The 26,975-nt window shown below is 41.9% G+C and overlaps 1 protein-coding gene across 3 annotated transcripts in view; it reads right to left on the bottom strand.

The window, feature by feature from the left end:
* SLC11A2 (solute carrier family 11 member 2) overlaps positions 1-26,975 on the bottom strand; it is a 34,163-nt gene continuing 7,188 nt past the window's right edge. Inside the window, exons 2-18 of one of the 3 annotated variants that reach the window (XR_009543501.1) lie at positions 22,881-22,952; positions 21,225-21,376; positions 20,542-20,667; positions 19,988-20,107; positions 18,405-18,511; positions 17,816-17,886; positions 17,641-17,708; positions 16,105-16,260; positions 15,064-15,222; positions 14,145-14,231; positions 13,135-13,254; positions 12,831-12,980; positions 12,193-12,266; positions 11,207-11,360; positions 9,329-9,382; positions 3,007-3,175; positions 1-573 (exon numbers count right to left, since the gene is read on the bottom strand). Coding sequence is in view for 2 of the 3 variants with exons in the window: in XM_060166228.1 (XP_060022211.1) it covers positions 7,729-7,890; positions 9,329-9,382; positions 11,207-11,360; positions 12,193-12,266; positions 12,831-12,980; positions 13,135-13,254; positions 14,145-14,231; positions 15,064-15,222; positions 16,105-16,260; positions 17,641-17,708; positions 17,816-17,886; positions 18,405-18,511; positions 19,988-20,107; positions 20,542-20,667; positions 21,225-21,376; positions 22,881-22,914 (1,794 nt within the window). In the remaining variant the exon portion in view is untranslated. Of the gene's footprint in view, positions 574-744; positions 3,176-6,680; positions 7,891-9,328; positions 9,383-11,206; positions 11,361-12,192; positions 12,267-12,830; positions 12,981-13,134; positions 13,255-14,144; positions 14,232-15,063; positions 15,223-16,104; positions 16,261-17,640; positions 17,709-17,815; positions 17,887-18,404; positions 18,512-19,987; positions 20,108-20,541; positions 20,668-21,224; positions 21,377-22,880; positions 22,953-26,975 lie in introns of those variants that run through there. The other 2 variants (XM_060166227.1, XM_060166228.1) reach the window with 2 other exon arrangements.

Raw genomic sequence — 26,975 nt, 5'->3', positions numbered from 1 at the left:
AGCTCACAAATTATGTTTAAATTAAAATGTAAAATCTTGTATGGAGAAAAGTTAAGTATGCAGGATGCCCATTTACCCACATTAGCCTGGGTAAAGAGGGGAGGCCGTTGCAGGAGGACCTTATAAATAGATAAAATACAGTACCTGAATTTGCACAATACTTCTGGGGCAAAGGTTTGGTGGCTTAATATCATAATGTTTAAAACTGAGAAGGCTATTTTCATCATCTGCTGTAACCTCTGCCTCACTGACTAATTAAACTATTGCATGTGCCTGGATATGCTCTGACTGCCTTTTATATTAAGCCAACACACAGGTAGGTAGCAGCAGCTGCTCAGTAACAATTATTTAATTGCATTTTTCTAACATTCTGGGTATACACTGTCAGAGCATCCTTTTAAAAAATTGACTCCACAGTGTTAAACCCCAGGAACTGAGTGAGTATATGCATCTAGGTTAATCTTAAGATTGAATATATTGGGATTTCCCTGGCGATCCAGAGGTTAAGACTCCACACTTCCACTGCAGGGGGTGAGGGTTCAATCCCTGGTTGGGGAGCTAAGATCCCACATGCTGCACAGCACGGCCAAAAAAAAAAAAGATTGAATATATTAATATCTATATAAGCACATAACATAGAAATCCAGATTTGTAAATCATAAATTAAAGAATAATTAAATATTCTTGACTTAGCATAAAACTTTACCCAAGACTCACTCTTTAGACATCAATCTTCTCTACTGGTTTTAGCATGATTCAGTTTGCTTTATTATCAAATTTTCTGATTACAGGAGCTATATGCCCTGAGGGGTATACTTATAAATTTTTGTAAACTCTAGTCTGTTCCTAGTAACATACAGTTAAAGAATGGAGAAAAGCTACAGAAATTCCTCAAGTACTTAATCTCTGTTTAACCAACCACCTTATCTTTTTATGAGTTGCAAAACAGGATTTTTTTTTTTGCTTTTTTCTTTCTTTCCCCAAATATTCTCTGGTAGTGAAACTACTGAGAAATGAAATTGCCCATGGAGGGAGGAAAATCCAACAAACTGATTCATCTAGATTGCTGTCTCTGTATAAAGAAACCAAAACGCTGAAACTCATTTTTTAAGTCGCTTTTTCAAGTAAAAGCTGATAAGTGGCGTTAACTCAGTTTCATTTTTGAGATCAGAAGGTCTCTAACCTAGGTTGCAAGGATGCCGCTCTTATCAGAAGTTTCAAGGGCCATGAAGTAGAAATGAGGGAATTTGAAAGTATCATCTTGGAAAAAAATCCCTGCCACTTAGAGGATCAAATCATTATAAATGAACATAGGCAATGTCTGAATTTTTTTAAGTCTTATTGAAAGGTGCTAAGTTTTAAAATAAGGCAGAAAAAAATAAAATAAAATACGGCAGAGGGGTTGGATATTCAATTTTTACGCTGAAAGAGAAAAGTGATGCTCAAACACACAAAGGCTGCAGGGTTTGCAAACTCAATGCCTTTGGGGCTGGAAGGAAATGAAAGAAGGCATGGATGCCACCCTGGAGTATATTCCATTAAAAATGGATAGCTGGGCATGAACTTATATATACTACCGAGTGTAAAATAGACAGCTAGTGTGAAGCAACTGCATAGCACAGGGAGATCAGCTCGGTGCTTTGTGACCACCTAGAGGGGTGGGATAGGGAGGGTGGGAGGGAGACGCAAGAGGGAGGAGATATGGGGATATATGTATATGTATAGCTGATTCACTTTGTTATACAGTAAAAACTAACACACCATTGTAAAGCAATTATACTCCAATAAAGATGTAAAAAAAATGGATAGCTGCCACTCAGTTTAAGCCAACTGCACTTCCATGAAGGAACGTGGGCCCAATGTTGAAAATCTTCTGACTTTTCAATCAGATCGTTATGTAGAAACTTTCAAGTTTTAAATACTAAATGTTTTATTATAAAAATTTTATGGAAAAAAAAAATCCTGGTTAGGAACAGGGGGATCAAAAAATATCTATAAGCCACATGTAGGCAGGCAGCTTGTGACATGTGGACAAATCTTCCAAGTCCCAGTCTAGTTCTCATCTCATACTATTATACTTGGTATATATAACTTAAAACGCTTAGCATTCCCTAGGAGAGTCAGCGTTAGAAATATTAGCCACTCCGGGAAATAGACTTTGGACCTAGAAATGGTGTTTGGAGTGTTAATGGGAAAAGTGGGAAGAAAAGACATGGTGGGACTATACACACATCAGAAAGAAAACTAATACCTCCATTATCTTCTGTTGGGACTTACAAAGTTAAATGTTAGAATTCTTTTTATACCTACAACTTAAATGCTAGAATGGGCTGAGTTACAATGCAGCAGGGAAAACTGATCATTGGTTTCAGTGTGATTTCTGGCTCCTGTTCGTAGGCGTTAAGCTCTTTGGAAAATACCATCATATCTCTGAAAAAAACTCAAGAAAAGCAACAAAGGAAATAACAATCACAAAGCACACCGACAACCAGGATTAAACATGCCAAATAGAAGAAGTGTTTTCTTTGGAAATGATGTGCTAGAATCAGTAGTCACCAAGGTTCGGTCAATAAAAATCAAAGTGAAATTTAACTGGCTATAGTCAAGTATCACTTTAAAAGTAAGTCAGCTTGACCAGTTCACTCTGAAAAAGAACAATGCTCCTTTTCCTTTGTCACTTGCGATCCAGACAAAATAAATACCTGATTTATTTGAGCAACATTTGTTAAAAAAATACAAAAGATCTATCATTTTTATATAACCTTAAAACTCTACCCAAACTGATATGTTCAGGTTTACCTAAACATACACACATATATATATTTTAAATTCCAGAAGTCGAGACACAAGCCCATAGGGGTGTGTGACCATCACGGGCTAAAAATTTAACTCTGGCAGCTGCAGGACTCTCCGGGTCTCTGACCTACACTTAAAGCTGTCAGCTTTTAACACCCGTCCCATGAGGAAATCTTTGCCTTCTGCTCAAAATGGTTGAACAAAACTCACCACTGAACTAACAGAGATACGTTAACAGGACACTTGGCACAAAAGGACTAAGAGAAAGTGGGTCTTATAGAGTCTCTCAGGCTGTCAGTCATCTAGACACAAGTGAGTCAGCATCCACGGTGTTCAGAAGGTAGAGTTCAGGCTGAACTGTCAATCCCAGACGTAGGTACTGAGGACAAAAAGATGGAAAAGGGTTAGACTGATTTGCAAGTATTTAAATATTGAATTTGGCATTTAAGTACCTATAATCAGCATGTCAATGTAGGTCTTTTTTCAGTTCTATATAGACTTTCATTTCAGAAAAGAAATGGCTTACAGATACATGAATGGTTTATTGTATATAAAATAATTGCTAGGAGCCGAAATAGTTAAAGATTGAGATGGTACCGAATGCCCTCAGGAAAATTTGCACTTTGACTATCCTTGCGACACAGTCTGCCTCAGGATGATTGTTTCTGATCAGGATATTAACAGCAAACGCACTGCGAGCTTTTGTACTTTAATACCAAGTGTGTTAGAAATAAAATTCAGGGAATTTTCTGGCTGCCCAATGGTTAGGACTCCAGGCTTTTACTGCTGAGAGCGCAGGTTCAACCCCTGGTCGGGGAACTAAGATCCCACAAGCTGCCCAGCACAGCCAAAAAAAAAAGAAATAAAATTGCAAATAATCTAAATCCTGACCCTATTATCTGGGCCCTATTATCCTTTGGCACATGAGCAAAGCAAAGCCTTTCATTAAAAAAAACAAAATGGCATGTACTAAGAGAAGAGATGAGCTACGGGTCCCAAACGTTTAACAGGCTGAATGAGAATAACTTCAGCTGCTTTTAAAACACGTTGTCAGACCCACCCCTGGAGACCTGAATCCAGATGGTTTGTGTTGGCATCTGTGAAGTTGTATCTTATTTTTCTCTCCTCCGAATTCACCATGGGACAATCACTGAGTCTCCTTTTAGCGCTACTGTTATTACTTGGGGTGTTAGGAATGTTGTTGCCCCTTGTCAACAACAAACTCTTTTTAGCCTATCAGTTGCCTCACCTGCATAGAGGCTGATCCTTTTGTTATAAGAATTAAATGAAATCATGAGTGCTCAGGATGCCGAATGCACACTATAAATTCATAGAAAGAAAATGTTTCTATTATATAGTGGAAAAGGAACTGGAGTTGGGGTCAAGCTCCAACTCTGCCCCTTCCTATGACCTTGAGCAAGTCATGTATCTTTCTGGAGCCTTATCCTACTTATTTGTAAAATGGGAATAAACGCTACATTTGAAAATGTCAAGTACGTTAATAAGCTATCTCACGTTAGTCTTCAGTAATTGCTGTGCCACACAGCATGCGGGATCTTAGTTCCCCAACCAGGGATCGAACCTGCGCCCCCTGCAGTGGAAGTACGGAGTCTTAACCACTGGACCACCAGGGAAGTTCCAGTCTTCAATAATTTTTTAACACATTACAAATTGCCCTGTATACCTCACAAGCTTGTGATGACTGTGTGAAGATGAAACCAAATGGAGCCCAAGATAAAACTATTCTCAACTAGTGGGCTAGGAAATTACTGAGTCACACTGGCCTTAGGGCAGAACAACGGGACTTCAGACTTCAGCTTGCTTACTCACTTTAAGGTCTTATGACTCAAGCTTTAGTAACCAAGAGCGATTGTCAGATACACTGACAATTCACTGCAGTCTTTTCTCAAGTGAGCTAAGGTGGTGGGCTTCTTCATTATGTAGAAAGCAAGGGTTGCATTTTTAGTCCCATGACCTCCAGGTTGTATCACTTAGATGACTTAGCAGAGAGCACTCCTTCATTGGAGAAGTTTGTCATATTGCTCGGAGACACTAAGAAATGGGGTAGATTGCACAGGAATTGGCTAAACCTTTCAAGGGCAGAGAGGTATGCAAATGAATAAACCATTAGTCCTTAGTTATTGCTGGGGTAGGATCATAGAGGGCTCTGCCCATTTTCCACACCTACCTGAAAAAGCATTCAGGTACTTTTTAAAATTTAGCACAGGCCAAACAAAATTAGCCTACCAGCTGGCAGCTTTTGATCTAAACCATATTCTAGCACTCATCAGAGTATCAAGCAAAGTATCTTTGATATGTTGCTGTTCTTGGAGCTGCTAAACACCAAAGCTTGGTGTCTTAACTGCGCATGAAGTGTATACTATATATTATATAGCATGACTGGTAATGATGATGTGGGCTCTGGAATTAAGCTACTCAAGTTCAAATGCCAATTGCCCACTTTTTAGTGATGTATTATTTTACTTTTTGGTCCTTCAGTTGCCTTATCTATATAGAGGCTGATCCTCTTGTTATAAGAATTACATGAGATCATATGAGTGCAAAGACCCCGGCTAGCACATAGCAGTGTGTTAGTCATTTTTAACATTCAAAAGCCAAGGTGCCAAGAGAAGGTGACACATTTGGATGCATTGGTCCTATCCAAGGAAGGAACAGAAAGCACTCCAGAGGGCAGAGCTAAAGGAAATATCTCAGATCAGGATCTTCAAATTGTTATGCATCCGATTTTAGTTCTGAAATTAAATCCAAAGTAAGGAGTTCCCTGGTGGCCTAGTGGTTAGGATTCAGGGCTTTCACTGCCATGGGCCCGAGTGGAACTGAGACCCCGTAAGTCACGCAGCAAGGCAAAAAAAAATAATAAGATTTAAACAAAGTTAGAAGGGAGAGCTAAATGAGGAAGGACAACATGGAGAACAAAATTGCCAGATAACTTCTATGGTGTTACTTACAGTATTCAGCTCCTGTAAGACAGACAGGGAAAGCTTGCAACAGAGAAAGGGAAAATGAAGTTCTAGTGACACCCTTGAAACAAATTAAGTGCTGACTTAGATTTTCCTGCCATGTGTTTGGTGACAAGGCTAGTAGTTTACTGTGTCTGGGCTCTGTCTTTGTTTCTATTAAACGGTGCCAATATTTCCATTTATATCAGGTCTGCCAAAATGCTTTCATTTTTAACCTAAACAATTTTGGTTTCTCTTTTCAAATACTCATACTTTTCAAATACTCATACTTTTTTTTTGGTAGCATATACAGAATATAAAAGACCTCAATGGTGAAACAAGACTACAGATAGAAAAATGTTCAGCTTAGAGCAGAAAAAGGCCAGATGACAATGTTTTTTCAACTTTAAATATGGTAATGATGTAACCTTTAGCAATGGCAAAACTATCTGACTAAATGGGTAATAGAAATTAGTGTTTGGTGTCTGCAATTCATCAAGTCTTCTGGGAACTAAACCTATGTTGAGCCTTGAACGACATAAATTTGAACTGCGTGAGTCCACTCATACATGGATTTTTTCCCCAGTGGTAAATACTACAGTACTACATGACCCCAGGCAGGTTGAATCTGAGAACGTGGAACCGCAGATTCGGAGGAACACTGGACATGAAGGGCCGACTATAAACATGAAAGCCCAACTATAAATTTTACACAGATTTTTTATTCCATGGAGGGTCAGTGCCCCAACCCCGGGTTGTCCAGAGATCAACTGTATTTCTCTCTCTCTTCTAAAGAGAAAAATCACTAACAGTGTGAGTTTAGTATGTCATTCCAGGTGGTAGTTGATGTTTCAGTATTTCAAAGTGGTTGACGCCCCATTAATAAAGTATTTTCAAAGTTAAAAAAATACCCAGGAAACCAAATTGGAAAAAGGAAAAGAAACTTTTTAATTACAAACCAAGTTTACATATTGTTGAATGATCACTAAAAACTTGCTGCAATCACTCCTAAAACCACTAACAGGACCTCACAGGAGCCAAACTGCAGCTCTTTCCCATCCCTGTTAATTCCCAGTATGCTGTAGCAGCACAATTATTTCATGCCACATTTATGGAGAACAAGGACCAGTTTACATAAAATACAATTGTATATCCTTAAACATTCCACACAAACATACTGCACATGCTGGCACTGGAAGACTTCAGTCCTAAACATTGTTTATTGTACCCAAAGTACTGGCTGACTAGAAAGTACACTTTCTATCTGAAAGGATCAAATGGAATACAGTATGGGAGTGTTTTTAACACTGAATACTACTACACACACACAGATATAAAATGCCATTTAACTGGGAAGAAATTTTCCATCATTGCAAGTCATATATATAACTTTTCAAAGAAAACTAGCAGCTTTTACCTGGGCTTCTAAATATTTGTGAATCTGAGACTGACTGGACTCACCCAGACTGGGGTCAAAGGTAAATGTTACTGTAGTGTCTTTACGAAGAATTTTGTCAATGTGGCCCTCACCTACAGCTGCCAGACGAGAGCTTAAGATGTCAGTCCCCGATATCTTCAGTATGGTCTTATGTCAGTTTGGGGAATGATGGTAGGGGAGAGGGAGGGATATAAGGAGGGACAGTTAGGGAAATTTGTCTCTCATGATCCTGTGCTCTATCACTGGAGGGGCTGAGATAAAGGTAAGGTCAGTGAAACATAGTAGTTTACCCTTAATGCCATATAAAAGACAGTTCATTCAGTCTATGCTTTTAACTGTGTACAAAGTATCGGCAATAATGCCTTTAGGGGCTCAGGTGAACAGAGAACATCAATCAACAAGGACTCCAGAAGAAAAACACCAAAAATGAGAAGTCCTTCAATGCCATTCCCATTACTGTTCTCTCCAAGTCAGTGGCTATAAAAGACTTGATTATTTATCTCCATCAGACAAATGTGATTTTGTTTGAGATAATCACATAGTCTCAGGCTCCACATGTAAAAATGTCAGAAGTGGCTGAAGAGCAGCAGCTGCATGCTGAAGGGACCCATCTCCTCTGATTCCAGAGCTCCACCATCTGGTCTCAAAGTTTTTCCCTCTGAGGGAATGGCTGAAGAGAGGTAGCCCAGCACAACCCTGCTGAGAGAACTTTGTAACCATAGTGATACCTAAGGACTTGCTGAGAGCGAGCGAGCTTTGCAACCGTTAGATCCAGAGCTCCCGAGATTGCCTTGCAAGTCGTCTTGGGCATGCTTCAGAAAAAGGTGATGATTCTGGTAGAAGGTGGCTTTTAGGAATAAAACAGATGGCTCTTCTTCTTTCAAGTTTTTCTCCTCACCCCAAAGTCTCATGAGAACATCAGTGCATAAGCGCTACCATCTCTTTCTATCACTACCCTCCTGAAGGAGGAAGGTGAAGGTTTCATGACTCTAAGTGCTCAAGAAGAAATACCGTCAGGAAAGCTTGGTACTAACATGAAAGTTAGTATTATTTATTATTATTATTATTATTATTTATTTATTATTTATTATTATTATTAAAATTAGGACTCCCAAGAAAATTTCGATAAGCTTTCAGTTTCTGAGGAAAATCATCGAAGTGATTTTCAAATGAGATGAGTAACCACCACCTACAGGTGAGTTTTGCTATCTGTCCATTTACCATCTTCTTTATGCTTTCTCACCCCTCTTAACATCCAGAGAAATTTAAAGTGAAAATAAGTTAAGAGAATCCTGAACCTGATAGAGGTAGATATCTCGTAATTTTATATTTCAAATGGATCAAACCACTCTAGTTGAGATTTTATTTTTTTATAATTAAAACAATTCAAAGGGTATGCATAAGGAAAGTATTTCTCAGCCTTTTAAAATCCATTATCTTTTGATAAACAAAACTTGCATACCCATTCTGTAATTTGTATCATGAAAAATTTACTGCATTTTCCAAGTATGTTTTTTTAACATATAGTCAGTCTTGTTAAGAATCATGCATAGGGCTTCCCTGGTGGCGCAGAGGTTGAGAGTCCGCCTGCCGATGCAGGGGACACGGGTTCATGCCCCGGTCCGGGAAGATACCACATGCCGCGGAGCGGCTAGGCCCGTGAGCCACGGCTGCTGAGCCTGCGCGTCCGGAGGCTGTGCTCCGCAATGGGAGAGGCTACAATAGTGATAGGCCCACGTACCGCAAAAAAAAAAAAAAGAATCATGCATAGATGATAATCTCTCAAAACGATAAAACAAGCTGGCCCTTGGGCAGTTAAAGAGTTTAGTGTTGTTTGAGAGCAGCAGATGTCAGCTTTTCAAGGACCCTACCTAATCCAGTTCCCAGGTTAGGAGGTCAGGAAGAAAAATAATGGCTTCTTTCAAACACATATGCAAAAGCCTTTCCCAACAAACAGTTGAGTCCGAAATGCAGTCTGTGCAACAGCACATACTTTTGGCTATGTTCACACAGTAAACCATAGCAACACACTGGCTCTGATGGCTACCTGCGGAAGACAGACAGACTGACCCAGTGTTTACTTAGTACAGCCACTGGTGGCTCCTTCGGTCAGCAGGGCTTTAGAGGTGCTTACCGTGTGCCCACAGTCCAGGAAGGACATGCCCAGTGCAATCAAACATTGCCAACCCTGAAAGAGAAAATACAGTCATCATTCACCGACCTCTCTGAAGAGCCTCTTACCCATGACTGCCCACATTGCACTGCTCAGATACAAACCTCTTTTGCCATACTATTTTCAATACTGAGTTCCCTCTGTTCCTACTGCTTTGTGTTTGGTTTGTTTCTTTTAGCTGACTGAGAGAGTTCCCTGAAGACCACTTTTCTTCAGTCCTACCCCATTCCTCACGATAGGGGGAATGACTGATTGGCTAATACAACTGCTATAGTCTCCTGAGCTGCTCTATAAGTATACGTTTTTGAGCTAAACAGTAGTAATTCACTCTAAAATCAGCCCTAAGCCTTAAAAATGGGTCTTCAGGGACTTCCCTGGTGGTACAGTGGTTGAGAATCCGCCTGCAAATGCAGGGGACACGGGTTCGATCCCTGGTCCGGGAAGATCCCACATGTCGTGGAGCAACTAAGCCCGTGCACCACAACTACTGAGTCTGCGCTCTAGAGCCCAGAAGCCACAACTACTGAGCCCTCATACCACAGCTACTGAAGCCTGCACACCTAGAGCCCGTGCTCCACAACAAGAGAAGCCACCACAATGAGAAGCCCGCGCACCACGATGGAGAGTAGCCACCGCTCGCCACAACTAGAGAAAGCCCGCGCATAGCAACGAAGACCCAATGCAGCCATAAACAAACAAACAAATAAATAAATTTATTTTTAAAAATGGGTCTTCAACAATCTCAATAGTCTCAGGCTGACTGAGAACTCGGCACCTTCATAACCAATTTGCACGAAGGAAGGATTCCCTTAAGTTCTATAGCAAATTTTTAAAACAGTTTCTGTCAAGGACATACTCAGTTACTTCGGTTTCCTTGGAATAAGTCCCTATATTATGGTCAGCATAATCTTAGAGTGCCCATGGTTTACTGGGGAGGAAAAAAGAAGGGATATATCCATCCAGGGCATAATTTTTCAATATTCACTAAAATGATTTTCTCAATCAAGTACATAACCTGTAGCAGACATTGGCATGGGGACTAGGTAAGTGTTATAAAGATGAGCAGTGGGTTTCCACCCTCCATCCCTGCTATTCTCTGTAGCAGACATGGTATGAAGTCTGCTGTCCCTAATCCTCAACTCCTGTGTTTTTCAGAGAAACCTGTATAGAATAGGGAGGTGGATTTGTTGTTGCTATAGCTGCTTTTCATTAATATAAGTAATGTTACAGAAGATGTGGAAAATAGAGAAAAGAATATATCCATAATCCCACCAGCCTAAGACAACAACTATTACGAATTTTACATAATTTACTCTGGACTTTTGAAAATTTTTTTGATTACCTAGGTATACACAATTTTGCATTCCTTTTCTATGTAGCTATATTTTATAACCATCACTTTAAAATAACTCTAGAATAACTCAATGAGAGAATATCACTATTTAATTATGTCCTTATTGGATAGCTATTAAGTAGTAGAGCTGGGCAGGGCTGTGAACCCACATGTGCTGCTCTCCAAAGATTTGAAATCACACTCCACAGCTCCCTTCTCCAATCCCATCTCGTACCACTCTCTACTTTCTACACTGCTGATCTTCTTTTAGTTCTTCAAACATACTACACTCTCTTGTTAGGAATTATTAAGAATGGAAACCAGACAGAAGTGACAGAAATAGAAAAATGATAGCTCTTAGGAACCAAGGTAGATTTTATGGTTAAAAATATTGTTTAATCACAGCTGGTTTAACGACTCTTTCAGGTCCTTTCATTTCTGAGTGCTAGCCACACCTGGACCACCCTGATACCTATATGCCCCTGCCCCCTCCCAAATGGACTTACCAAGTAAAACACAAAGCTCAGATAAGCTATGCTGACCACAGCAGCCACCACATACAATGTCACATGCCCTAGGTCCTGGACATAAACCACGACAAAGTACATGTTGATGGAACAGACGATAAGGACCAAGATACCACCTGCGATCCTCCAGCCTCTGTAAAAAGAAACAGCACAATTATTGGTGGAATAGCCCAACCTGTCCACAAACATAAAAAGACACTGTGTCTTTTGGGGTACACAGGACAGGAGTTAAGAGGCATTTCAAAATGAACTGAAAAGTGGTTCTTAGGTTAAATGAGCCTAATCTGTTACATAATGATAGTTACATAATGATAGGGAGAAAGAGGGGAAAAAAACATTATCAGGGCTTCCCTGGTGGTGCAGTGGTTGAGAGTCCACCTGCCGATGCAGGAGACACGGGTTCGTGCCCCGGTCCAGGAGGATCCCACGTGCCGCGGAGCGGCTGGGCCCGTGAGCCATGGCCACTGAGCCTGCGCATCCGGAGCCTGCGCTCCGCAACGGGAGAGGCCACAACAGTGAGAGGCCCGCGTACCAAAAAAAAAAAACACTATCAAATAATCCCTATTATTAAAGTCCCTGAAAATGCAAAAAGTCATGAGTCCCTAGAGATGTAACAAGTCATTTCAAATAAACCATGTCCTTTAAAGATGTATATAAAAGGTATTAGCTTATGCCCTTCGCATCAAGATCATTTAACACGGAATTAAGGGCTTTAAACTTAAGTGGCTGAAGCTAAAGAGTTAAAGCCCTAAAAGCTGAAAAATTTCCCCCAGAAATGAAAACTGTGCTTGCCCTCCTTCGTTACATTCACAGTCTCCATTTTCTAAGTCAAAGACCGAGGGGGCAGCTTTAGCAATCACCTCTCAAAGCATATAGTTCCCCTATGACTTATTTTCTGACTGGCCTGTTTGATGAAGATACCCTTCCCCCATATATATTTGGGGAACTAAAAGAAGTACACTCACAGTCCATTGGCAAATTCACTCATTACCGGCCGCAAGCTCGTAAACGTGAGGATGGGTATGAGAGCAAAGGGAAGCTGGAAAAGAAAAAACTAAGATCAGATAGGGCCACTGGGGGTCCTTGTATCACCCCAGAGAGCAGCACTGTTAGCAAAAGGGAACCATAGACCCTGTCTCATCTACTCCATGAGAAATTATTCCTATCATTCCAACATGCTGGAGCATTATGTGGAAATCTGTAGAGGTGTCATTAACCTAGCATCAATTATGATCATAGTGTCTTGTACACAGTGTCAGATACAAAATTTGTATCTGCCTTGTCTTCTTAATCTCCACAAAATCTAGCAGTGTCCTATACGTTATTTAATGTTTGCTTGGATTAATGAGCAATAGTTTTGTGTTCTATGTGTGATTATAGCTTATAATTCCCATTCAAAAAAAAAAACCAAGCTTAAAAACCCAGCCCTTTCTAAAAGCCTTTTAGATGCCAGGGATTTCATATGCATTTGCTATAGACCAAGACTGTGCCTCTTTCTTCCTCTGAATTTTCCCCAGCACGCAGCACTAGGCTTGGTAACTAAGGGCAATACAAAATGCTGCCTGACTCAATGGGATGTGAGTTTCCCCAGCTCCCTCCTCACTTGTAAGCTCTGAAGAACATTCAGGAAGTCATTCATCCCTGTCAGATGCTCTACATCTTGGAAGACGGCAACAAGCAGAGTGGGGATGATGGCAATGGAGCGGGTCAGAATCACTCGGGCAAAGCGTGACCACTTTAGGTTCAGGAATCCCTAGAAGGAAACACAGAAGCAGGATGAATGTCTGGAATAGGACACAGGAAAAGGTCTGGGGAGGTTCAGGAAGACCTTAGATACATGGGATTAAGAAGTAACAAAAGGGCAATGTCCTCTTCCTCTAGTCTATCCCAGTCCAAACAGCAGGTACCTCCATGACAAACTGGCCAGAGTAGGTTCCTGTCATGGTGGAGCTCTGTCCTGCAGCCAGGATCCCCACTGCCCAGATGTAGAGTGCAGCAGGCCCGAAGTAACACCCCAGCACAACACCCTGGGGGAGGCAAGGGAGAAAGATATGTTTGTGTCAAAGACCACCTGAGACAACACTCCAAACAGCACTCCTCTGCGACATTTCTCCCTCTTCCTGGCTACACACCTACCTATGCCAAGTGCTGTGCTGGGCACTGTAACAGAAGCTAGACTTAGGTCCTGACCTCATTCTAGAGGCTTTCAAACCTAAATTCTGCTGGAGGGACCTTTATTTCTCCTCAGCCTAGTCCCTTCTCTTCTCTAGGCTCCTAAAGCCTTTATCCTCAACCTATATCTTAACTATTAAAAAAAAAAAAGTCCACAACACTTCCCAAATTAAATTCCTTAACACCCTATTCTGCAAGATGGTAACAGGAATGAAGAGAGAGCTCAAATAAATTTTGCAAATGCTACATACTATATATTCTACTCATGGAGGTTCACAATGTAACCAGCATAAAAGGGACAGAGAGGCCCCAGTAAAGACCACCACTTTACTTGGAACACTTTCTTTTCTTCTTTTGGCCGCCCCATGCGGCTTACGGGATCTTAGTTCCCTGAACAGGGATTGAAGCCAGGCCCTCGGCAGTGAGAGCACGGAGTCCTGACCACTGGACCACCAGGACCACCAGGGAATTCCCAGGAACACTTTCTTTAGTCACCCCAATTAACGTCCTATAGAACAATATACTATGAACACAAGTTTGGGAATTGCTGATACAATTCATCTTTTCAGCTGATCTTCTATTCCCTTCCACGTAACCCAAAAGGCTTGTCCAGCATCTGGACCTCTGAAAAAAACACACTCCAGAGAAGATATGCTGAGCTCTGAAGTGAACCCACAGAAAAGACCAGATACTATGCTAAGAATATTGATTCAGGAGCGAAGATCAGAAATCTGAATAGGTTTACCCCTTTGTAGATGTCCACAGCCAGTGTTGAGTTATCGTCAGGAAAAAGGTGAGTATGGGGGCTGCTGATACTTCTACAGGCTTCAACCTGGAACCAAAGCAGTTGAGGAACAACTTTTACTTCTGAGGCCAGCACCCAGACAAGAAGCCCTCTCCTACAGATTATACACAGGTCACCCAAGAGATGGATGCTAGAGGCAAGACACTGGACACAGGTTGTGATAAGGGCAGAGACGGGCTGCAGTGTCACTTGAGGTCTTCCTCCGTAATCTTTCTACACCCCCATGCCATCAAAAACATTTACTGAGTTAGAGTGTGCATGGTAATACACGAATGTGGGGTCATTTTAAATGATGACAGGAGGCGAGGGCCCTTAAGGGGGCTTCAGATATGATAGGACACCCAGAATAGGGAGTCCTTAGTCTAAGCAGAGCCAGGAGTCAGAGGTCCTATAGATAAGAAAGTAGTGATCAAAACTAGATAGGCAATCAGGAATCAAGATGACAGAGAATTCGAAAGGACAAGACAGTCTATGTAGCCACAGTTTCTGTTTTCTGTTTGTTGGCTCCGCCCAACCTGTCACCACCAAATGGCAGAACTGGCAAGTGGCTAGTAGTTGGGTAGCAGGAAACAAAAGGGGATGACAAAGAGTCAAACAGGCGTGAAGCCACTAATAATAGCATGAGGCAATCTTTGTCTGAGGCAAGCTCCCTTCCCTGTCAAAAGCTTGGGAAGATGGGTCTAGGCTTGGTCACAGCCCCCAGACTGTAACCCACGACTAGTGCAGTGATTTAGGGAGCAGCATTGAGGCTTGAGATCTATTTCCCCTGAGCTCTAAGTCACTGTCACCTTTTCCTACCCCAATCCAGCCTCCTCTTTACCCTCACATTCACTACCACCCAGGACCCTGGCTTACTCACCACCTGCTCGTTGGTTTTCTCAAAAAATGCTTCAGCAAAGACTGAGACGACAAAGACGTTGATGATAAAGGAAACAAAAAGAGCAATGCAGGATTCAATGAAAAAGTACTTATTGGCTTCCCGAACTTCCTCCTTATTGGCTCGGTCTACCTGTCTGGACTAGAGAGATAACAGCAACGGTCATTTTTTTGACTAGTTGGAACAAGTTTCCTTGTAATATTTCATGAGTTTGGAGTCAGCTGAAAGACCTAGAGGGCAAACAACTAACCACATGAAATGTGAGACTCCGCCTACATCCTGGTTCACTGAGTAAGAACTCCATGACCCTTTGATGATACCACACATCCCCAAACGGAAAAGTGACCGAGTGACTGCTGAGCTCTCAGTTACTGTGGCTGCAAGAGCCACTGATCTGGGCTTCCCTGGTGGCACAGTGGTTGAGAGTCTGCCTGCCGATGCAGGGGACGCGGGTTCGTGCCCTGGTCCGGGAAGATCCCACATGCCGCGGAGCGGCTGGGCCCGTGAGCCATGGCCGCTGAGCCTGCGAGTCCGGAGCCTGTGCTCCACAACGGGAGAGGCCACAACAGTGAGAGGCCCGCGTACCGCAAAAAAAAAACAAAAAACAAAAAAACACTGACCTACAAAAACAACCTGATTTCAGACCTAAGGGGCAGATAACCTTAATTACAAAGGTCTCTGAAATCTCCCAGCAAACTATGGTGTTGGACTGACTGGTAAAAGCCAGGTTGGGCTCTTTCCTCCTGACCTCCACGAGGCCACTCAGGCTTTTGAGATTTAAACACAAGAGACACGGTGCACCTTCAGACCTTTTAAGAAGGACTTTAGTCCCTTCTTTATGGGGTCAGTTATCTCTGGTCGCCTTGGTGATTAAAACAGAGTCCAAGTGTGTGGAGTCCAACTGTGGAAAAACATCTTGCTCCTTCAGGGCTCTAACAGTTGTAAACTAAGTGTGTGTCCCTTGCAACCAAAGGAAAAGATCCCATGAACTACACGGGCCACTGAGATATGGGTTTTGCTTACCTTGACTAAAGCAGAATGCAGGTACATGTTGTGTGGCATGATAACAGCACCCACGATGCCCACAGCCTGCTCGATCTGTGGGGTACGACAGCCTGAGCAGGATGGCAGGAACATGCCTTTGAGGACCTGGATCTGGCTGGGTTTCACTGTAACATACTACATACCAACCGAACAGCTATTAGCCTTTACTGGAATATGAGACCAGGGGAGTAACACAGTGCTAGGGAACACTCTGCAACCTTTACTCCTTAAACCCCTTCATCAACAGCTACATAGGAAATGAGGAATACAGAACCATCCAAAAAAACCAAGCAGTACAAGGTCAGAGAATTTAGGACTGGGGTATCCAGATATTTCACCTCATATTTTAGATAAACAAAATAGATGTGTAGAGAATGTAATTAATACTCTAAAGAAATAAAATGGCTACTAAGGGCCTTATTGATATTAGCTTCACAGTAACTCCTGTGAGACACACCCAAGAATAGAGTCAATTCTTGATTACCCACACTAATCGTGCTCCTGTGTTCACCTATGTATGTAAAAATCACTTATGTTTGCCACTAGCGTCTGCTGAGACTCATTCAGAGACACTTCTCATACACACTTTTTCCTGGTTTGGCATTTCTCTTGGAAGCCTTAGACCAAGCTGTATCATCTACTCAGAGTAGATGCATTTTTAAAAGTTTGCTAAGCCAGGAACTTCCCTGGTGGCACAGTGGTTAAGAATCCGCCTGCCAATGCAGGGGACACGGGTGCGAGCACTGGTCCAGGAAGATCCTACCTGCCGTGGAGCAACTAAGCCTATGCACCACAACTACTGAGCCCGCATGCCACGACTACTGAAGCCCATGTGCCTAGAGCCCGTGCTCTGCAACAAGAGAAGCCACCACAGTAAGAAGCCCGCGCACCGCAATGAAGAGTAGCCCCTGCTCGCCGCAACTAGAGAAAGCCCATGTGCAGCAACGAAGATCCAACGCAGCCATAAATAAATTAATTTAAAAAAAAAGTTTAGCTAGGTCAATAAGCAGAAATCAGTTTATAACAATTGGATATAGAAAGGTGCTATTACTGTAGGTGCATATAACAGTAGGGTTAGGGTTAACCCAATGGAGTATCTGGATTGGGGGACAAACCGGGAAACATGCACTATATCCCCTATAGTTCATTAACTGCTGCATTACAGAGAAAGTCCAAGCTGCAGTTATTATCAACCAGGATGAACAAAAACAGAATCCCTCTAAGGTAACAGCCAAGAATAACCCTGCAATCCCTTCCTTAACCCTCTCCAAGGCTGTTCTGTTGTTGGGATGGCCAACTTGGAACCAGGGAGTCTAGTCTGGAAAGTCCTGGAAATTCTAATCATTTTTGACCTAGGAGTCCCTGCAGGCCTTCCTGGACACTGGTCTTTGCTACCTTTTATTCCTTCCAAATTTGCTCAGGACTGAATTTGGCTTTTTGTTAACAAATACTGTCTTTTATAATAAAAGGAAAAAAATTGTTTTAAAAAGCTAATGAACAACCTGTAACACTTGCCTCGTATCCAAATGTGAGGGCCATAATAGTGATGAGAAAACCAAAAAATGCTTCTAGCTTCCGCAAGCCTAAGGGAGAAAATGCAGCAGTGAGCTCACAGAAGGCAGACTCCCCCATCAGCCATGTGATGGAAAGCAGCTCCTTTGACTGACCCCTCCCTTCCCACTCTGCTTACCATATTTGTCCAAAAAGAGAAATACAAAGGTATCTGCAATGGTGATAAGAACTCCACCCCATAGCGGGACCCTAGGTCAGAGATAAGAAACGGAGATTAAAGGAAAGAAAAGAAACATTGAGAAACACTCTCTTCCCAACAGCTCTCCAGCTATACAACACTTGGAGGAGCAAGGACTTAGGGAAAAGGGAACAGTGGCAGGAGGCCAGGCACAGCACCAAGTAAACTCATTCATTCAACTTTGTCTACTATTTCAGACAACCAGGATACAAAGCTGAAAAGTATGGGTCTTATCTCTCAAGCTCACTTGTCTAGTGGGATAAACTGACATACAAATTAATTGTAATACCCACTGCCACACCCTGGATAATAAAGGGTGTGTTGGGTCTCATGACCCAACATAAGAACATGGAAGATACAGAACCTACATTTGCCAAGAGAGAAGAAGGTGGTTCCAGAAAGGTTCCACAGTTAAGTATTGATACTTGAGTTGAATCTTGAAAATTGAAAATGAGTTGGGTTTTTGTTTTTACACTTGCTTGGAAGTCTAGCAAAACATTGATTACTTTCTAGAGAAAAACCCCCTCACCTTCCTGCAGAGAGGAGATTGATGGCAATGGCGGAGCCAATAACTTCTTGCATATCTGAGCCAACGATAGCCAACTCCACCATCAGCCACAGGATAATTCGTGGAACCTAAACACCAAACAGCAGAAAGATATGGTTCTAATTAATCATTTCTAAGAACTTTCCCCCATAGTTTGGAATTCACATTTTGGCACTGATCCATAAAGAGTCCTTTAAAAGCTTTCGGTCTAGAGATAAAGTACCAGAACTCAGCTCCACTTGGCCCCTTGCTGGAGAAGACCAGACTGCTTCTATGTGGCAGAGCCTGTGAGTCAAGGTCAGGGCAGCGGCTGACTCCAATTTTTTTCTCCTTCCTTTCCACTTGACAGAAGAATGGAATTTCCATCCATTATTTCCACTTAATTTTTTGCCTGAAAACAATCCTAAAAGTCTTAGGGGAAAATGAGGATGCTAAGATGGTCAAAATATTGTTCAGGAGAGAACAGAAATGCTGCAGAAGAAAATATCTATCCTGACCATAGCTGAAGAGACAAAACAAGCATGAAAAGGTTAGAGTCATCCTTAATGTAGTAATGCACAAGCAAGTAAAAAAGACAAATATGCAAAGGGACTCGGGGCAAAGTGGTTGGAATTGGGTGTCCTATAACAAAATCTGGGAATTAATCTGGTCAAATAATCCAGCAGAAAGCAATTAAGTAGTGCTGGCTCACTGAGGCCAGGGAAAAAAAAAAAAACACCTCCAGGTACCTACTACCCAAAAAATATGTCACAAAAAACAACTGCTAAGATACATGAAGAAAGAGAAGCTAAAAGAAATTATAAATTATCAAGGGGTTTTTTTGTTTTGTTTTGTTTTTTTGAGAAGCATATAAGAAAAAGAAAAAGAAAGAAAGAAAAAAAAACCAGGTAAGGATACTTTCTCACAGCCAGGAAAGGAGATTAAACATTTAGGACAAACAGGTAGATGAGTACTTATCTAAAGATCAGGCCAGTTTAAAGCTGTCTTCCAGACATTGGGTCCATCCATTCCTGCCTTAGGTAGCAGCAAGAAAGGTTCAAAATATCCAGAAGGAAACTACAGAGGACAGTGTAAACTCCAGGGTCAAGGTAACTGAAAAATCATTATTAACAAATCCAACGATCCTGCGTAATATAATTTGCAGCAAAAGGAAAAAACTCACTTTCTTCAAATTTATGGCAAAGACAAACAAAAAAGAAAATATGCATAATGCAAAGCGATGGAGTACTATGGATGTATGAATGAAAGTGCTTAGACAGAATACCCCTGCCCCTTTGTGAACTGGGCACTGCTAGGTACCAAAAGGCAGAGTGCAAGGTAAATGTTTACTCAAACAGAATTTTTCTAAGGAAACTTTCTGGGAAATGTGAATCTCATGTTAGATTTTGAAGGAGCACAGAAACATGGGTCAGCCGCGAGAGGGGCTACAGAATTTCCCTTGGGATTCCCAGTCCTCAGGGCCACGGATCCCTACATCCTCCACTATTTCAGTATACAAGGGGGCCAGCACAGGTTGCCAGACACAGAGTCACCTATGATATGAGTAACAGACAAACACTGCTCACCCTGGGATACTGACGGTGACACATTTCAGCAAGATGCAGCCCAGTGACCACTCCCAGTCTAGCTGCAAGGCGCTGGAGCAGGAGCCCCACGATGGTGGCCATCAGAAGAACCCAGAGCAACTAGAGAAGAACAAAATCCCACCATTACACTCATTAGATAACTGGGATTTTTTTGTTTGGTTGTTTGGCAATGTGAATGGGAAACACTACGTTCAGGAAAGAGCCCCGGTCAGGAATCAAATGACCTGAGTTCTGCATCATGTTCTGCACAGAACCTGCTAGGTCACCTTGCACCTTTCTGAGCCTTAGTTTCTCCCATCTGCAGTTTCTCCTGTGTTCAAGGAAACTATGTGGGTAAAATAAAATAAAAAACCATCTATGTGGATAAAATAAAATTTAAAAACAGATGGAAAAGTACTTTTCGCTGAAGTGTCACAGCCAATCAAGTATCAGCATGTAGCCGCTGAGGTTCATATCCAACAGAAAGAGTAGAGGAAAAGGATGTGGTGTGCTATGTGTGTTTAAACGGGAAAGGGGTAGGACTCGATGTTCACCTTAAATCCAGCCACTGCTCCAGACTGCAAATCAGATTCAATGTTTCCTGGATCCAGGTAGGCAATGCTCATAAGAAATCCCGGTCCCGTGAAAGCCCAGAGTTTACGAAAGCTAAAACAAGAGTACTGTACAAGAGAGGAAAACAGGTCAAAATGATTATCACCTCCAAACTGCTGATCTATTTTATCTATTATTTTGTCACATATAAAGCAGCAATATTAGCTTCATAAGAACATTTAGGAAGTTGGATACTGGGTGTGCCCAAGTTTCACGTCCATCTTATCCACTTCTCATCGATAAGCTGGCCACCTCTCTGTCCAAGTAAGAGGCCTTCTCTTACCTGCTCTTTCCAACAGCCTTTCATTCTAAAACCCAAGCAATAATATCAGTACCTCTGTGCACAACCACTACCCAAATAGGACAAAAGGCACTGTAAAAAAGGGAACATGGAATTCATACTTTGTTGGTGAAAAAATGCTCACTAGTCCAACTTGGCAACAGGTTTTTCAAGGCCCTCAGTTTCCTTATCAGTTTCTGTTTACCCTGATTACAAAAATTCAGTCTTCAGAGACTGCGTGCCAGAATTAGACCTGAAGCTGTTGGTCTGGAGTTGTCCAGCAGACTTGCCACTCATAGGTTGTCCCTAGATAATAATGTTTTCCTCCAAGGACCTGTCACTAACCTCCTCCTGAGGAATGGCGATCTTCTCATCAAAGTACGTGGTGAAAGCGTCCTCTGAGTGCCCCCCGGGGGACTGTGGAAGAGAGGAGTTACTGTAGGCTGGGTTGATGGCCCCAAGACTGGCAGAATCCCCGTGGTCTCCAGAAGCATCTTCTGAATTAACAGGTTTGAGAAGAAATGAATTAAAGTGAACAAAATACACTAACAGCTCATCCTTAGAAATGCTGATATTAAATCTTTTTAATACCTAAATGCACAAGATGAACCTGACTCTCTCAATTTCTAGTACTTTATTTTTATTTATATTTTTAATAAATTAATTTTTGAATAGGCAATATGTTCACATGGCTGAAAATTTGAGAAGTACAAAAACGCTTATGATAAAAAAGCTCCCTCTCACCCCTGTGCCCGTCACTCAGCTCTACATCAGTTTTCAGCATGAATCCCACAATGGTTTCCCCCTACTTTCACACTTCTATCCCCATTTGCCAATTTTTAGAACCATTTCATTTTCTTCTAAAAACAGTGATGTCTAGGGCTCAATGTATTGAATAACATCCCCAGACTAGTCCCACTGGTAACCTAAAATCCTAACTTTTAGAAGGAAATAGGTCAGTCTAGTGGGACCCTCCCCTCTCTCCTCCTCCCTGCCCCCCATTATTTGGTTAGGACTTACTCAAAGAATCATCCTTGGCCATTATACCTCCATCAGGCTTCTCCAAAAATGTGTAAATTGCAAACTCCTGCCACATTTCAGGCTAAAATCTGAAGCTGCAGGGAAACCACCAAACAGGAACCCTCCTGACTAAGGCCTGCAGCGAAGAGCTTGGGAGGGAGGTATCACCCTCCTGATAGGCGGGCTCATCTCAGATTAATCGTCAGTGTTTCCTTAAATCCTACACTTTGCAGTTAATTTTAAAAGCAGGGAGGGGGAGGGTCTGGGAGAAAAGGGCTAATACAAAGCCCTTTGCTGTAGCCTTCAAATGGCTATTTTTCAAATGGCCAGTTTGCTGTAGCCTTCAAATGGCTATTTTTAACCACAAAGCTCTAATCTCAAGGTTTCCAAGAAACCTTTGCAACATCCAATCAGAAAAACAAAAGCTTTCTTTCTATAGGGAACTGATCCACTTCACCTTAAGTGGCCCTGATCTGAGGAGGAAATGTACAGAAAAGGAATGGAAATTCTAAAGGAGAAATTTAGAATCAGGAAGAATTAGTCAAAGCACGTAAGAAGTCTCATTAAATACACTATTAGGTGCTGGCTCAGTATTTTACTGTTCCATGCATATCTGAAGCGCCATGAGCAGACAAAGCACTCTAGAGGTTTTATGCCAGGTCTGCAAATAATACTGCCTTTACGAGCATTACTGCTATAGAAACCAAACTTGTAGCTAATCTTGGCTCATCTCAAAACTGGAAGTAAGATATGAGGCAAGTCTCTGTGGTTATAAATCCATTTTCATTTACAGCCTAAGTTACCAGGTGGTGACCTCTGAATGGAGCAGGTCTCCATGATGATATTGTTGGCTGGGGGAGAGGAGGTGGGGACAATTTTTGTTGGAACGGAAGACAAGAAGGACAATATGGTAAATTTCTGTTACTGGCTTAAGCCTAATTCCAAATAAAAATTAGACAATAACACAAAGCTGTAAATTACCATCTGGCGTCTTCTGCTCAGGACCCAACACCATGGTGGATACCTGAGTGTCTGAGTTCTTAGAATAAGATTCTGGAAAGGAGAAAAGAGAGGGAGAGGAATTAGCAAGAACAAACTAAAACCAACAAGTTCAGAACCAGCATTCTGTTACTCTGTATGACTGAACCCTTACAATGTTAAAAGAATAATTGTTCTATTGAATTAGATAACCTTGAAAATAATTACAGTTTTCAGAATATGATTAAGAGATATTTAATAAAAAATGTAAAAGTCTTAATCATGTTTTTGCTGGCAAGACTTCAAAACCAAACTGAAGCAAAAGGTATTTCAGGGAAGTGGGCAAATAGTTTTTAGTAAGCATCTACAGAGAGGCTGCTAGGCAATTACCCAGTCTCTGCCTCCAGATTAACCCAAATATTTAAAAGACTGACCCCCCCCCCGCAATTTGATGAGTTTTTAAGGACAGAGATCTATAACTCTCTTTGATCTAACTAACAATTTAAGCTCATGTTTCAATTTTCTGGAACAGGGGAAGGGGAAGCACCTCACCAGCACACTGGTAGTACAAGTAGAGGGTCACTATTTCCCAGCCTCACATTTCCCTGAAGAGAGACTTCAGCTGTAAGGTTTCAGGTCTCATTCCCCAACACTTCAACAACTGGGAGAAGAAACTAATGAGAGCTGAGGCACCAGGAGGACAAGGCAGCATGCCTGCACTTCTCTCCCTCAGCAATAAGCAGCCTGAGGCGGGGCTGGCGTAAGGGGGTATCCCAGATGTCCAGCATCCTATTGGGTTAAGTTTAACTGGGGGGCAGGGGGATATTAGTAAGCCCATTGGGCCACAGATCTATGGCATATTCTCCAGTCAACCCCACCAATAAGGCTGATTTTGTAAAATTTTGATCTACTGATTAAGGAATCTATTTCTCAGTTGATTCCAAATTTAGAAAGGGAAAGGTAAGCAGTATTAATTGTTAACTGCCCCCCCTTAGATTCCAATAACAACTATCCTACTGAAAAAGTGATGAAGCCTCCCCTTAGCTAACTTTTACTAATTAAATAATCTTTTCCCACTATTGTACCTTTATTGCCCCTATTTGAACAGTGCTCTACTTTCTTTGATAGTCTATCGACATATTCTATACATATTTTGCAAAATTACAGAATTAAGACCTGAAGGGGGTTTTAGGTTTCATCTATCTTCTGGAATGTAAAACATATCACCACTTGCTAATTTGGAAAACATAATCTTTCATGTCTATAGTCACCAATATCAAGTATCTTGTTATAATGAACAATAGTAACGTCCTTCCTATCAGAGTTTGAGCCACCAGATGGTTTCGCCAACAGATCCCAAAACTACTGACTAAATCCAACCCCTCTTTCAGCCAGTTACAATAGCACCTCACCTAAATGGGATTTACACATCCGACCACTCAGTAGCGGTGCCACTTGGATTCCAATCACAGCACAGCTCCTAGGCCCCACTCAGAGCCTTTTTACTTTTATTTTACATATCATTCTAAGAAGCCAGGATAACACACAATAAACTGGAAACCACAAATCAGATCTGGGACTATGGCTCTTACAGGGAAAGTCTTGGGCTATTTGATATGAGGCAACTTCCTTATACTTCAATCAGCTCTGAGAACATTATTATGAAGAATATTACTGGGAGGACTTCCCTGGTGGTCCAATGGTTAAGACTACACGCTCCCAACGCAGCGGGCCTGTGTTCGATCCCTGGTCAGGGAACTAGATCTCGCATGCCGCAACTAAAAGATCCCACATGCTGCAATGGAGATCCCGCGTGCTGCAACTAAGACCCGGCATAGCCAAATAAATAAATAAATATTTTAAAATATATATATATTATTGGGAATTCCCTGGTGGTCCAATGGTTAGGACTCCGTGCTTTCACTGCCAAGGGTGCAAGTTCGATCCCTGGTCAGGGAACTAAGATCCCACAAGCCACACAGAGCACCATCCTCCCCCGGTCCCCGCCAAAAAAAAGAATATTATTATTGGGAGTTCTCTGGTGGCCTAGTGGTTAGGATTCTAGGCTTTCACTGCTGTGGCCCGGGTTCAACCCCTGGTTGGGGAACTGAGATCCTGTAAGCTGCACATTGCAGCCAATAAATAAATTAATTAATTAAAATAGGAAGAAGTGCAAAAAAGCATTAACAGTGGTTATTTTTTAAAAGAATACTAACATTATATTATTATTAAGAATAACTCAAGTTTCTAATTGCAGCCCTACTCACGAAGAACCGATTCAATTAGATTACTTTTGTATTGATGACTGATATCCTGTTTCAGAAGGCACAGAAGTGTTTAACACATGTGAGTAAGATTCCTATCCAAAACAGGCCTTTAAAACTTATATTTAAAAAGCAAGGGGCTTCCCTGGTGGCACAGTGGTTGAGAGTCCGCCTGCCAATGCAGGGGACACGGTTCGTGCCCCGGTCCGGGAAGATCCCACGTGCCGCAGAGCAACTAAGCCCATGTGCCACAACTAATGAGCCCGCACTCTAGAGCCCGCGAGCCACAGCTACTGAGCCCGCATGCCACAACTACTGAAGCCCACGTGCCTAGAGCCCGTGCTCCACAACAAGAGATGCCACCGCAATGAGAAGCCTGCGCGCTGCAACAAAGTGTAGCCCCCGCTCACCACAACTGGAGAACGCCCGCGTGCAGCAATGAAGACCCAACGCAGCCATAAATAAATAAATAAATAATTTCTTTTTTTTAAAAAAACAAATTGAGATAGTAGTGTGTTTTTCCCCAAGTCTGAAATGTGAAAAGGTGTTAAATAATTTTAAACAGAAATATCTCAAGATAAAATTTTTAATAATTACTATTAGTATTTTAAGTGATTACTCCCATAATTACTTATAGAGCCGATAAAATACAAGAAGTCTGGTTTTCTCTGTGAAGTCTCAGAAATATACTATTCCAAGACAGGAAATGATTCTAGATTCCAACATTTTTTTTTTTTTTTGGCAGCACCTCTCGGTTTGCGGGATCTTAGTTCCCTGACCAGTGATCAAACCAGGGCCCCGGCACTGAAAGCACCGAGTCCTAACCACTAGGCCGCCAGGGAATTCCCTAGATTCCAACTTTCTCATCAAAACATTGAGTCAACAAACTATAAACTCCACTGTTTATAGTGTCTAGAGAGTATAACTAGGGCAGGGAATAGAGGGTCAGTATGCTTGGTGTGCTGCACAGTATTTAAGTCTCCATGAAAATTTAACACCCATAAGGAAGCAGTAAGTTAAGAGTAAGACAGTTTTGCTCTCTAGGACCATACCACAGGTCATTTCAGTCATTTAATTACGCTAAGAAAAAGATCGGGCTGACCCGGTGGAGCAGTGGTTAAGAATCCACCTGCCAGTGCAGGGGACACGGGTTCGAGCCCTGGTCCGGGAAGATCCCACATGCTACGGAGCAGCTAAGCCCGTGCGCCACAACTACTGAGCCTGCGCTCTTGAGCCCTCAAGCCACAGCTACTGAGCTTGAGTGCCACAACTACTGAAGCCCGCGCGCCTAGAGCCCATGCTCCGCAACAGAAGCCACCACAATGAGAAGCCCGCACACAGCAACGAAGAGTAGCCCCTGCTTGCCGCAACTAGAGAAAGCCCGCACGCAGCAACAAACACCCAATAAATCAACCAAAAATAAATAAATAAAAAGAAAATTTAAAAAAAAGAAAAAGATCAAGTGGAGATACAAGCAACAAGAATCAATCCAGCAGTACTCTGATAACTATGATTAACACTGCTTTGATATTCTAGCTCACCCCCAATCACTAAGTGTCACCTTTTCTTAAAGCCAGTAAGTTTCCTCCTCTCGAACAGCAATCGACAGCAGGAAAAAAATGGCACTCATGGTTCAATGTAATAACTATTTTATCTGATTCCTTCTCAAAAGTTGTAAGACTATTTAAAAGATAAGAATGCTAATTACATTTTCTGTCTAAATGTCAAAAGCCTACATATCCTTTGACGCAGCAATTCCATTTCTAAGAATGCATACTAAAGAAACAGTCCCACAGGAAGTATGTGCAAGAATATTTCCCACAGCACTGTTTGT

Source organism: Lagenorhynchus albirostris, chromosome 11 (assembly GCF_949774975.1).
Source record: "Lagenorhynchus albirostris chromosome 11, mLagAlb1.1, whole genome shotgun sequence".
Classification (NCBI taxonomy): Eukaryota; Metazoa; Chordata; class Mammalia; order Artiodactyla; family Delphinidae; genus Lagenorhynchus; species Lagenorhynchus albirostris.
This window is presented reverse-complemented; position numbering and strand designations above follow the sequence as displayed.